At 41.0% G+C, this 13,617-nt stretch overlaps 2 protein-coding genes across 11 annotated transcripts in view; one reads left to right on the top strand and one right to left on the bottom strand.

The window, feature by feature from the left end:
- The window catches only part of ASH1L (ASH1 like histone lysine methyltransferase), a 208,062-nt gene extending 207,228 nt beyond the window's left edge, over nucleotides 1–834 (bottom strand). For 2 of the 4 annotated variants that reach the window (XM_040230324.1, XM_040230328.1), the window contains exon 1: nucleotides 732–833. The gene's annotated coding sequence lies outside the window, so the exon portion shown is untranslated. Of the gene's footprint in view, nucleotides 1–129; nucleotides 270–731 lie in introns of all 4 variants that reach the window. The other 2 variants (XM_040230325.1, XM_040230329.1) reach the window with 2 other exon arrangements.
- The window catches only part of DAP3 (death associated protein 3), a 38,112-nt gene that overhangs the window by 77 nt on the left and 24,418 nt on the right, over nucleotides 1–13,617 (top strand). For 2 of the 7 annotated variants that reach the window (XR_005719299.1, XM_040230398.1), the window contains exon 1: nucleotides 1,178–1,339. The exons of 2 other annotated variants lie outside the window; for them this stretch is intronic. Coding sequence is in view for 1 of the 5 variants with exons in the window: in XM_040230398.1 (XP_040086332.1) it covers nucleotides 1,335–1,339 (5 nt within the window). In the remaining 4 variants the exon portion in view is untranslated. Of the gene's footprint in view, nucleotides 1–11; nucleotides 261–875; nucleotides 1,340–13,617 lie in introns of those variants that run through there. 3 more of the 7 variants (XM_040230401.1, XM_040230399.1, XR_005719298.1) reach the window with 3 other exon arrangements.

The raw sequence follows: 13,617 nt of genomic DNA, 5'->3' as shown, positions 1-13,617 counted from the left end.
TCCCCCATCCTTACCGCCGCTCTCCCGGAGGTCCAGGTCCGGGAGATGACAGTAGCTCCCAGGAAGCCGGGGGCTGAGTCGCTGAGGAAGTACTTAGGCCCAAAGGCCTCCCCAGACGGTTCTACTCACCGTGTCAGAGGCCGAGGCCGAGGGAGATGAGAGTGCAGGGAAGTGGGGAAGAGGGGGCGGCCGCCACCAGGCTCCTCCGCTTCCCTTGGTCCACAGCGGATCCCTCCCGCTTGTCAGGAGGCGGCCAGCGGGTGAGCGGACTGGCGGAAATGCGAGAGAGGAGAGGGGAAAGGCGCCGGGCTAAGCGGGGGAAACTGAGGGGAGGCGGGTCCCGCAACCGAGACGGGGATCTTCTCCCCCTCCGCAAAGCGAACCCAAAATGGCGGCGGGAGCGGCGGCGGCAGAGCGGCGGCGGCGGCAGCTCCTTGGGAGGGAGGGAGCGAAGGGCGCCTCGTGCCCCCCCACCTCCCACTCCTCCCTCCTCGCGTTTTCCCCCTTCGTCCTCCCCCCTCAGCCGACTCGGGCGGCGGAGCGCGCACGCCCGCCCGCACGCGCCAGAGTGTATCTGGGCTCGTCGCTCGCTGCTCCCACCAACCACCGCCTCCGGCCGCCTCGCGCGCCCGCCAGCCAGTACGCACTCCCTCTGGGGCGCCTTGTGGCACAGTCCTCCCCTTCCCCTCGGCCCCTGTCAAGCCAGCTCTGGCGCGGGCCCTCACGCGTACCTTCAGCAGCGCGAGCCCAAGCCTCCTCCTCCACCTCCTCTCCTCTCCTCCCCCCCTTCCCCGCCCCCACTGCCACCAACCGCCGCCACGGCCGCCGCGGCCTCCTCCTCCTCCGGCCCCCCCGACATACCCTCCACCCCTCACGCGTGCGCCTCCCACAATCCCCCCCGCGGGACTGTTCCATTCCCGGCGGCTGGCAGAAGCGGGGGAGAAAGCGACAGGCGAAGTGGGCAGAGCTTGCCGTCAGGACCCGAGTGACCGCGAGTGACGGAGCGAAACCTGTGGCTATTTACCTCGCTGGCCGCGGCGCCGTGGCGCCGCAGCTTCCTTCTCTGGCCTCGCCCTGGCCGCGGCGAGCGGGTCGAGGGCGGCCTAGCGCCCCTCCGCTGGCGGGTGGTTGGAGGCCGCGGCGGCTGCGCATTCAGCAGCTTCCTGCCTTACGACCCGAGCTTGCTTCTCCGCTGCGGGACGCGCGGCGTGGAGACAGCGCCTGACAGTGTCTGCCGTTTGCCGGGCGGGGAGAGCTGGTTTGTGACTCGGTGAGGAAATGGACCGGCACGGGGGTTGTACCCATGAGGGAAAGGAGCGGGACTCCGAACCTCCATGAGGTACGGAGTGAGGCCAGTAGGGCCGGCGACCCTCCTTAGGGGGCTTCCCTGTGGGCTCTGTGTTGCGGACCTAGGACTCAGGAAAGAACCCACTCGATGGTCGACTTTTTCCTTTTCTTTTTTTTAAAACCCAGCTTAAAGTTCTCGAATTTCACACTACTGTTTATATGCGATGATGTTTTTGTGCATTTTTACGCATTCTTCGTGGATGGCTGATGAATGGATGATATATTTTCAACCTCATTAGGCAGCCTGGCTAGGGAATAAAGATGCCATACATGTCAAGTTCAGGTCTGGACTCCATCTGCCGTGTCTCGTGTGCCCTTCAGAAAGTTATTTTTCTTAGTTCTTTATCAACAAGAAACGAAAAATTGAACATAGAAATTAGTGAGCCCCAATCTGCCTTCAGGGTTGATGTGCGATGAAATAATACGTGTAGAGTCAAATTAAGTCCTAGGTACAGGGAAAGTGCAGTGTTATGTTATCGTTCATGGTGATGTTGATAAGGTTTGTGGATGTAATTGGTAGTTTGTGTCCTATTCTTCCAAATCGTTAATAAAACAATGCAAATCTAGGTCTATCAGATTTCCATAGTTACTGATACTTGTGTCTCAAAACTCTGCATGAACATTTACTTTTTCATGATTGAATTCAAAAGAATTATGGACTATTAAAAGCCACAGTTAATTCCAAAGCTGTCTTCTAGTAATCTTTTGTTTCACCTTGTAGGCAAAGCCGAATAAATGAGGCAAGGGATCCACTTAGGTTTCCCTTTTCCTTCACATATGTGGACTTCTAGGGATCTGGCAATAGTTTGAAAATCACTGTACTAGATTAATCTCAAAGGCCATTCAAGGTCTAAAGTTAGACACTTCTAAATTTCCTCCTTAACATATTTCAATATGTGAGTCTGGTTTTGTTTGCTTGCTTTGTTTTTTTTTTTTAAAGGGAAATTCGCCTCAGTTACCTCACTCTATATTTGCTTTTCCTAACCTAAAGTCCAAACTTTTTCATGGAGCTGTTTAGGAGCCGTTGATCTTTTTTAATTGTGCCATGTAGGCAAGTGTGTTTTCTCTACTAAAAGCATTTTAAATTTGTTGTCAGGGACTATGCCTAACATTTCTTTTATATTCTCTGGTAGTTTAGTGTAAAGCAAGTCATGGAAATTTTGAAATGAATTTTAGATACTTAAAATATTAGAAGGGAAAGAAAATTAACATTTGTGAAATACTATGCCAGGAGAACTTGCATTCCTATTTAATCCTTAAAATAAACAACACTTTGAAATAGATCATATTATCCCCATTTTACAGATGAGAAGAAGCCTGAGGCTCAAAAAAGTCAGATAACTATCTTTAGACTTTAGTTTGCCTGGCTCTTAAAAATGTAACTTTTTTCACTATATCACATTGCCTTCATAGTAAATTTCTTTTTAGTAACATAATTGCATATGCTACAAAGAAAAAACACTTCTAATACAATTCCACTACACTTGTATATAAAGAGAGTTACTTATAGTCTCTGTCTTTAACTTCTGGTAACTGCACTTCATAAATTGCCCCGTTAAGTATAGACAGATAAGATAGTATTCAATTCTTTTATGTATGCCCCGGGTACCTACCAGAGATTAAAATATATTACGTGCTCAATAAACTGACCTTATGGAATGAATGAACCTTGAATTATTTAAACCAGAGAAAGTATGGAAAACAGAATAATGGTTCCCCCAAAGATGTCTGTGTTGTAATCCCTGGAACCAGTAAATGTGTTATGTTCCATGGCAAAAGAAAATTAAGGATACTAATTGCTAACCTGAAAATAGGGAGATTACCTAGAATTATCTGGTAACCCCGCTGCAATTACAAGAGTTCTTGAAAGATGGAAGAGGAAGACCAAAGAGTCAGTGTCAGAGTGATGCAGGAGGACACAGACCTGACCAGCTGCTGCAGGCAGGCTTTGAAGATGAAGGGCAACCTCTAAAACCTAGAGAAGCCAAGAAAACAGATTCTCTGCTAGAGCACCCAGAAAGAACACAGTCCTGCTGACACTTTGATTTTGGTCTTCTAAACCACAGAACTCTAGATGACAAATTTATGTTGTTTTATTATTATTACCAGGTTTGTGGTAATTTGTTACAACATCAATAGGAAACACAGCAAGGGGGCCAAATCACAACTACTTCCAGAGTACTTTGCCTTGGATGATGGTTTTGTACTTTAATTTAAAAGAGGGTTTAAGCACAGTGAGAGGCCCTCAGCAAAACTACCTAGATTTCCAGTGTTTCCCTACTGCTCTGCTTCTGGCATTAGTCCTCAAGCTGTAAATAGACAGTTGGGCTCTATGCTATTGCTGTACAGCAGCAGTCTTAGCTAAGCTGAGCTCAGATTTCCCCACTAGAATAGAAGTAATTAAACATTTATCCCATAATGCTTCCTTGCCGGGATGTTGCAGCAGGGAACGGTGGAATGCAGATTAGCAAGCAAAGCTTTTCAGTGCACACTTTTTAAAAAATATTTATTTATTTGGCTTCATCTGGCCTTAATTGTGGCACGTCAGCTCTCTAGTTTCAGCTCACAGGCTACCCCAGGATGTGTGGGATCATAGTTCCCTGACCAGGGATCGAATCCAAGTTCCCCATATCCCAAGGCAGATTCTCAACCACTGGACCACCAGGGAAATCCTGATGTACACTTTTAAAATAAAATTTCAAACATCTAAAGATACAACCTACTGGAGCATCATTAGGGCTAATTTTACACTTGACAAGTTATGGTAAATACTATAAAAATATAGAGCTTCAAACTCTTAATGATTAGTAAAATATATATATGTATGTATGTATACATATATATAATAGTCCATAAATAATTTTCTATTTACCAAGGGAAGAACTCTGTAATTTTTGTTTGGGTACCATGATTTTAAACTCATGTTTCAGGTAATTGCCTTTTAGCAAAGTAAAAATGTACACTCCCCACTGCCTGGGTTCAAAGCCTAACTGTTTTACTTGGTAGCTGTGCAAACTTGGGTAGAAACTAGTTGGTCATAGTAATAACCCATTTTTTTTAAGTAATTTAATCCTTTTAAGAATCTTGTATGTAAATCCTACCATTTTTTCCATTTTAGAAATGAGGAAACAGACAACACAAACTTGTTAGGGTCACACAACTATTGAGTAGGAGAGCCCCATTTCAAATCCTAGAAGTTAGATTCTTTTTTTTTAAGAAGTTATTCTTGAGTCCATGTTTTTAACTATTCTTCCATACTTGCCACTTTATCTTTGTAAGTTGGAGATAATATTTATGTCATAGAATTGTTTTGAAAATATACAGAGTTAATTTACATAAAGCACTCAAACCAGTGCCTGATCTACAGAAAATGTTTAGTAAATGTTAGCTCTTGCTATTGTGGTTGCTCTGGGTTGTTTTGTTTTGTTTTTTGAACCCTAGATGTTTTCCTCTGTACTTTTAGTAGCTGGAAGAAAGTGAACATCAAAGCAGACGTTCCTTATTTCTTTTTTTCCCAGTACAGCCCTTGTATATTTTTTATATGTTGGTATTTTAAATTGCTGTTAGCTTGGTAAATGTTATATTACCAAAGGAAGGAAAAATGTCTGGAAAACACTACTATAGTCCTTGCCCTTGTTTTACAGATAGGAAACTTGGGCTCACAGAGTAAAGAAAAAAAAAAGATGTTTTTACAAGCTTGAAACAATGTTATTTTTCCTGTGAAGAATGTTACATGAAAAGTACCCTTGTGAGAAACCTGAGGGTTTACCAAACGGTGCCAGGGTAGATTTAGATGTATTGTTGGGATGGGGCCCCACTGTTTATTTTCTTTAACCTCAGCCTAACACAATTGGATGCAGCAGGATTTTTCTTAACAGAGTAATATAATTCATACAGAAAAGCTATTTGTTAGCTTTAAAGGATTCATTAGGGGTTTGTTGATTTAATTTTTTAAAATTTACTTTCTCCTTGGGTGATAGCAACATGGCTCAGAGGTCAAAAAGTATAAAAGACACTTCTCTCTCTTCCTGCCCCCACAAGAACCCATTTCCTTTCCCTGAAGGCAAACAGGATTATCAATTTTTGTATATCCTTCCAAATATTTACCTTTTTACGAACAAATTGGATAGATTTCCCCCTTTTTTACATTGTTCTGCATTTTGTTTTTGTTTTGTTTTTCACTTAATGTATATTAGAGATTTTTCCTCATTAATATGGAGAGAACTTTTGGGATTGTTTTGTTTCTAAACAGCTGCATAGTATTCCATTGTATGGATATGCTGAATTAGGCTCTTTCTATTCTTGCAATATTAGAAACAGTGTTGCAATGAATAATCTCCAAGAACCAAATTTTTCCTCTAGGACTCAAGATTTAAAACTCTCTCAACCTTGGCAGTGCTGAACTTTGGGGCTGGATAGTTCTTTGTTGTGGGAGCCTCTCCTTTGCATTGCAGAATGTTTAACAGAAACCCTGGCCTCTCTATTCACTAGATGCCAGGAGCACCTCTCCCCCAAGTTGTGACAACCAAACTCCTACCAGATAATTGCCAGATGTTTCATGGGGGCAAAGTTGCTGGTTTAGAAAAAAAGATTCCTAGGACTTCCCAAGTGGCGCAGAGGTTAGGATTCCACATTCTTAGTGCAGGGGTCATGGATTGAATCCCTGTCCCTGGTCAGGGAACTAAGATTCTGCATGCTACATGACATGGCCAAAAAATAATAAATAAATGAATGAAAGAGAATTACTGATCATTGGGAAATCAGTCTAGTTTCAATAGAGAAAAAGTTATGGCAGATTAATGTATCATCTTTTGTCAGGATTCCAAGAATGGTGAACCAAAATAATGCCATTATATATATATAATATCTTCATTAATATAAGACATTTGATAATCTCATGACTTTTTGGAGAAATATGTCCTGAATGCTGAATTGGTTACATAACCATACCCAGAGACTACCTGTTCTTAAATGGGTTGAATTTCCCTTAACCATTGACATCTATGCAGTGGTTCTCACTCTTAGCTGCACATTGGAATCAGTGAGGTAACTCTAGTACCTATGAAATACCTATGTCTGAATCTCACTAATAGACATTATGGTTTGATTGGGCTGAGATACAATCTGGATAGCAGAGTTTTAATTATACTCAAGTGATTCTAATGAGCAGCCACCATTGGAAAACAGTGATCTAGGCTATGCTACAAAACTCTGTAAAAAACTGTGTCATATTAAATTGTTACTTGAATGAAACAGCTGAGGATATATTTTTCAAATTTGTAATTTTCACACAGTTTTTAAAGGATAGGTAATATGTTGGTGATAGATTTCAGAAAAACATTCAGATCTCCATATGGAGGATCCTGAATTGGAACCTATAACAGAAAGAGTACATTATCAGAAAAGTTTGCAAAATCCAAATAAAGTCCATGGTTTAGTTAATAGTATTGTAACAATATTAATTTCTTAATTTTGATAATTGTGCTATGGGCATGTAAGATGTTAACATTAGGATGGATGAAGGGTGTAGGAAACTCTTTCTACTATCTTTGCTGTTCTTTTGGTCCAAAGTTTTTAAAAATGAAAATTAAAAAACTATTACAAATGTTTATCCCTTGCAACTACCTGTGTGACTCAAGATTTCTAATATTATGCGTACAAAATAAAGTCAAATTTCATCTGATGCTGAAACTGATATGAAAACTGCAACTCTATTCAATAATTTCTGGTTTGGAATTTTATCAAAACAATTTTGGGCTTCCCAGGTGGCTTAGTGGTGAAGAATCTGCCTGCCAAGCAGGAGACACAGGTTCGATCCCTGGGTAAGGAAGATCCCCTGGAGAAGGAAAGGGCAACCCGCTCCAGTATTCTTGCCTGGGAAATCCCATGGACAGAGGAGCCTTGGCAGACTACTGTCCAGGGTTACAAAAGAGTCAGACATGACTTAGTGACTAAACAACTACAAAACAACTTTTAGTTCTCATTGATTAACTTTATAACTAAATTTTTTAAATTGAGAAGTTTCAAAAACTTTTATTAATATAGATAATATTGACAAAAAAGTTTCAAAACAAACAATTGAATTTTAACAATTCAGTTATTCTTAGAAAGTGAAAGTGAAGTCACTCAGTCGTGTCTGACTCTTTGCGACCCCATGGACACAAGGCTCCTCCGTCCAGGGGATTTTCTAGGCAAGAGTACTGGAGTGGGTTGCCATTTCCTTCTCCAGGGAATCTTCCCGACCCAGGGATCGAACACAGGTCTTCTGCATTGTGGACAGACGCTTTGCCGTCTGAGCCACCGGGGAAGTCCAGTTATTCTTAACTAAGGTCAAAATCAACAAATAGCTGCACAAATAAAGTGTTGAGGCTACCTAGGAAGAAAAATGGTATAGTGATGAGGAATATTTACTCTCAATTCCAATAACCATGTTTAGATCCAAGCTTCTCCATTTTTGAACAGTACAGTGGTTTCCACTTGTTAGAAAACATAATTTTGCAGCAAAAGTGAAAATGAAAGTCATTCCATTGTGTCTGACTCTTTGCGACCCCGTGGTCTAATTTTACAGATCCTCCCGTAAAGTGGTAAAGTCTCCTTCCTACCGTTTGAACCCAACCTGGACTACATGTGTGTGCTCGGTTGCTCAGTCGTGTCCGACTCTTTGCAGCCCCATGGACTGTAAAAACACAGGACACCGTACCTGTAACTTACACAACTGTCCGTGTGCACTCAGTCAAGTCCGACTCTTTGCAGCCCTATCAACTGTAGCCTGGCAGGCTCTTCTACCCATGGAATTTTCCAGGCAAGAATACGGGAGTGGGGTACCATTTCCTACTTCGGGGAATCTCCCCAACCCTGGTCAAGTTGGCCTGCAATAGAATGTAACAGTCTTTACTGGTCTGAGCCAGATTTGAAGGGATCGTAAGTGTTTTAGTTCTCATGGACCTTTGCTACTGCTGTGACAAGTGCAGGCCACTCTGCAAAGAAGCTGAGAGACAGTGTACAGTAGAATCAGTCATCCTAGTTGAGACTAACCTCAGATGCATGAGGAAGTACTTCAAAGATAGCCAGATCTGGTCCAGAGCAAGGGAAGTAACCAGTTTGTAGCTGTAGACGTCTGAGTGATAATAGTTATTGTTTTAAACCACTGAGTTTTGGGGTAGTTTGTTCAGCAGCAGCAACTGATAAAATGCTTCAGAGGCTGCTGTGATGCTAAAATAACATAAAGCATATAATATATATTAGTACATTGTCTGGCATATAGTAATCACTGCATCTTAGCTTCCGTTTTGGTTATTTTAATATGGCTAAAACAACATTTTTTAATAATAGCTTTATTGAGGTTGACATACTATAATAATTCATGTACAGTTAAACTCAGTGTCTTTAAAGTGTACAGTTCAGTCAGTTTTTAGTATATTCACAAAGTTGCATAAACATTACTACTGTCTAATTTTAGAACATTTTTATTACCCCAAAAGTACCATCAGTAGTCAGTCTCCATTCTCCCCTCCCCCAGCTCTGGCAACCAGTAATCAAATGTTTTGTCTCAGTAGATTTGCCTATCGTGAACATTTCATATCATTAGAAGTATAGTACATGTGATCTTTTGTGACAGGCTTCATTCCTTTTGTTTAAAGGTTCATCCATGTTGTAACATGTATCAGAGCTTCATTGCTTTTTGTTTACTGAATAATGTTCCACTGAATGACTGCACCACATCTGTTTATCAGTTAATGGACATTTGGATTGTTTCTAGATTTTGGCTATTATGAATGATGCAGCTGTGAGCATTTCCACACAACTGGTAATGTGTGCAAATGTTTTCATTTCTCTTGGGTATATACCTAGGGGAAGGGTTGCTAGGTCATTTGGTAAATCCATGGTAAAACTTTTGAGGAAATGACTAACAGTTTGCCAAAGTGACGGAGCCATTTTAATCCTAGCAGCAACGTATGAGGATTCCGGTTTTTCTGCATCCTCCTCAATGCTTGTTATTGTCTGTTCTTTTTGGTTTTAGCTATCCTTGTGAGTGTGAAGTGGTATCACATTATATTTTTTTTTATTAATTTATTTGAAGTTAAAAGATGCTTGCTCCTTGGAAGAAAAGCTATGACAACCTAGACAGTGTCTTAAAGAGCAGACATTACTTTGTCAACAAAGGTCCATATAGTCAAAGCTACGATTTCTCCAGTAGTCATGTATGGATATGAGAGTTGGACCATAAAGAAGGCTGAGCACTGAAGAATTTATGCTTTTGAACTGTGGTGCTGGAGAAGACTCTTGAGAGTCCCTTGAACTGCAGGGAGATCAAACCAGTCAATCCTGAAGGAAATCAGCTCTGATATTCATTGGAAGGACTGATGCTGAAGCGCCAATATTTTGGCCATCTGATGCAAAGAACTGACTCTTTGGAAAAGAGTCTGATGCTAGGAAAGATTGAGGGCAGGAGGAGAAAAGGGCAACAGAGGATGAGATGTTTGCATGGCATCATCAACTCAAGGGACATGAATTTGAGCAGATTCTGGGAGATAGTGAAGGACAGGGTAGCCTGGCGTGCTACAGGGGTTGCAAAGAGTCCAGCACAACTGAGCGACTGAACAACAATAAAATTTATTTGGCTGCATTGGTTCTTAGTCAGTGGGATCTTTTGTTGTAGCACATGGACTCTCGAGTAGCGGTGCACAGGCTTAGTTGCTCCGAGCCATGTAGGATATTAGTGCCCTGACCAGGGATAGAACCCATGCTCCCTGCATTGCAAGGTGGATTTTTAACCACTGGACCAGGGAAGTCCTATATCACATTGTGTTTCTGATTTGTATTTTCCTAGTGGTGTTGAGAAGGCAATGGCACCCCACTCCAGTCCTCTTGCCTGGAAAATCCCATGGACAGAGGAGCCTGGTGGGCTGCAGTCCATGGGGTCGCTAAGAGTCGGACACGACTGAGCGACTTCCCTTTCACTTCTCACTTTCATGCATTGGAGAAGGAGACGGCAACCCACTCCAATGTTCTTGCCTGGAGAATCGTCTCTGGGGTCGCACAGAGTCGGACACGACTGTAGCCACTTAGCAGCAGCAGCAGCAGCAGTGGTGTTGAGAGTCCTTTCATGTGCTTAATGGTCATTGTATATCATCTTTGGAGAAACATCTGTTTAAATTCTTGGACCATTTTTGAGTTATGTTTTCTTTTTATTGCTCAGTTCTTTGTATAGGGATATACTGATATATAATCAGATATCTTATATCTTTATCAGATACATAACTTGCAAATCTTTTCTGACGTTCTGTGGGTTTTTTACTTTGTTTTATTGTGTTTGTTGGTTTCTTTACTTTTCTTTTTTTTTTTTTGGCTGATTTTTTTTTTGCTGATTCCCCCACCAGAGCTCAAACCTGGCTCTGGCTATGAAAGCACTTATTCCTAACCACTGAACTGCCGAGGAATTATCTGTCTTGATAGTATCCTTTGAAGCAGAACTTTTTAATTTTGATGAAGTCCAAGTACCTATTTTTATTTTTGTTATTTGAGCTTTTGGCATCATTAAGAAACCATTGCATAATCCAAAGTCCCAGAGATTTACTCTTGTATTCTTAGAAGAAAATAGTTTTATAGTTTTAGCACTTCCATTTAGGTCTGTAATCTATTTTGAGTTAATTTTTGTATGTGATGTGAGGTAAGGGTCGTAATTTCATTCTTTTACATGTGAATATTCTGCTGCCCCACCATTTCTTGACTGTTCTTGCTCACATTGGATTTTCTTGGCACTCATGTTAAAAATCAGCTGACTATGGTGTAAGAGTTTATTACTAAATTCTCAACTCTGTTCCATTTATCTGTAGGCATATAGGTGAGACATAAGATCTATAGGCATATGCTAATACCATAACTTTTGAAATCAGGAATGTAAGCCCTCCAACTTTTTTTTTTTTTTCAAGGTTTTATAGGCTATTCTGAGTTGATTGCATTCTCATATGAATTTTGAGATCAGCTTGACAATTTCCATTAAAAAGGCTGCTGGGTTTTTGCTAGATAATAATATTTGTTTTATAACCACTGGTGGCTCAGATGGTAAAGAATCTGCCTGCAGTGCAGGAGACCCAGGTTCGATCGCTTGCCTAAAAAATCCCACGGACAGAGGAACCTGGCAGGCTACAGTCCCAAGGGTCAGAAAGAGTCGACCACGACTGAGTGACTAACACTAGGACTTAGGAATATTTGTTTAAAAATGAAAGAACTGATGATATTGGCGAGCTGTGTTCTCAATGAAACAATGGTGTTACAGAATAACAAAGTAGTTACTCTTGAAAATATAAAATCTAGAAACAGTAGGTGATAGCTGAAGAGTATTGGTGAGAAATGTAAAGGACTTGTATGATGATTGCTTTGAGAAACTGAAAACATTTACCAGGAAAAGATAAATAGGGGACATAACTACCTTCGATTTATTGTGTGAAAGGTGGCTCGTAAAACCAAATAGAAAGACTGGGATAGTGGATTGAAAGCTACAAGGAGACGTTTTACCTCAGATTGTGAAAGAACTTTCCATAAAAGCTGAAAACCACATGGACTGCTTAGTGTGCTCCCCATCAGTGGAAATGTTCAGGCACTTGATAATTGACAATACAGTATATGCAGTGGCTAATGGGGAAGAAGGCAGAGTCACACATGGATTTGAATGCTAGAACTGTCACTTCTAGGCTGTATACCGTCAGACAAGTTAGTCTGTCCATCCCTGTTTTCATGTGTACTTAATAGTATCTACTTCATAGGATTGTGTTGTCAGACAGTGCCTATAAATTGCTTAATACAGTGCCTGTTTCTGGAAAAAAAGAAAAACTGATAACAAGATCATTGTAGTATTAATTCAGTTCTGAATGAGCTCTATATGAAGTAGGTCACCTTAACCTTAAGAATTTATGATTCTCTTTACACAAAAACCTGTAAACAAATGTTTAATTGCAGTGTATTCGTAATAGCCAAAACCTGGACCGTCAGTGGATGAATAAACAGTTTATGAATAAACATGCATACCATGGAATAGTACTCAGGATTAAAAGAACAAACTGTTGGGGCATGAGTGTGATCCCACTCATGGAGGGATCAGGGAGTTAAGATACCAAGTGCTGCACAAGATCCCACAAGCTGTGTAGCATGGCCAAAAAAAGTTTTTAAAATAAAAGAAGAAACTATTGATATGTGTAACACACAGCCCAGATGAATCTCCAGAAAATTATGGTGACTGGAAAAAGCTGATAGTAAAAGGTTGCATATAGTATGGTTTCATTTATGTAACATTCTCGAAAGGACAAAATTATAGAAACGAAACAGATTAGTTGTCATGGTTAAGGAATGGGAAGGTTGTGAAAGGGAAGTGCAGGACCTAGCTATAAAAGGGCTACCTGAGGGATCCTTAAAGTGATGGAAATGTTTTGTGTTTTGACTGTGTTGATGTCAGTATCTTGGTACTATATTGTACTATAGTTTTGCAAGATGTTACCATTGGAAGAAACTGGATAAAGGATACGTTGTTGTTGTGTTGGATGCTCAGTCCAGTCTCACTCTTTGGGACCTCCTGGACTGTAGCCTGCAGGGCTCCTCTGTCCATGGGATTTCCCAGGCAAGAATATTGGAGTGGGTTGCCATTCCTTTCTCCAGGGGATCTTCCTGATCCAGTGATCGAACCTGGGTCTACCAGATTGCGGGCAGATTCTTTACCATCTGAGCCACAAGGAACGTGGAACATGTGTTACTTATTTCAACTGCATGTGAATCTACGAATGTCTCAATGGTAAATGCTTAATTTAAAAAATTATTTTTGTGACCACTGAAGTGTTAGTACATAATCTTTGGGATAGCTTTGTAAGTTTGGTACAGGCTTTTTCTGATTTCATTTTCAGTATACATTTGGCCTATGTGAGAATACGTTTTTAAAAAAGAGGGTCCTGATACTATCCAAAAAGTTTCATCAAAAGAGTGACAGAACTTTCTTCAATACAGTAGTGAGTAAACGTTCCTTCCAAGTATACCTGAAGAAGCTCCAAGTGGTTTAAAGACTCTGGAATTATTTATCTCTGGGATTTGTTTGTTTTATCCACACCTTAAACAAAGAATGACTGAGATTGGAAGGAGGACTCCTGCGCCTTAGAATAGTAGAAATAGACAATGGGTAGAGTCTCAGAATGATGGCAGTGGAGCAATATTAGAGGCATATCTTAATGATATCATTGAGAAATTTTTCCATCATCTTCCTAGAAAACTTGCGGTAATTATTTA

This window comes from Oryx dammah, unplaced genomic scaffold (assembly GCF_014754425.2).
Source record: "Oryx dammah isolate SB20612 unplaced genomic scaffold, SCBI_Odam_1.1 HiC_scaffold_28, whole genome shotgun sequence".
NCBI lineage: Eukaryota > Metazoa > Chordata > Mammalia > Artiodactyla > Bovidae > Oryx > Oryx dammah.
This window is presented reverse-complemented; position numbering and strand designations above follow the sequence as displayed.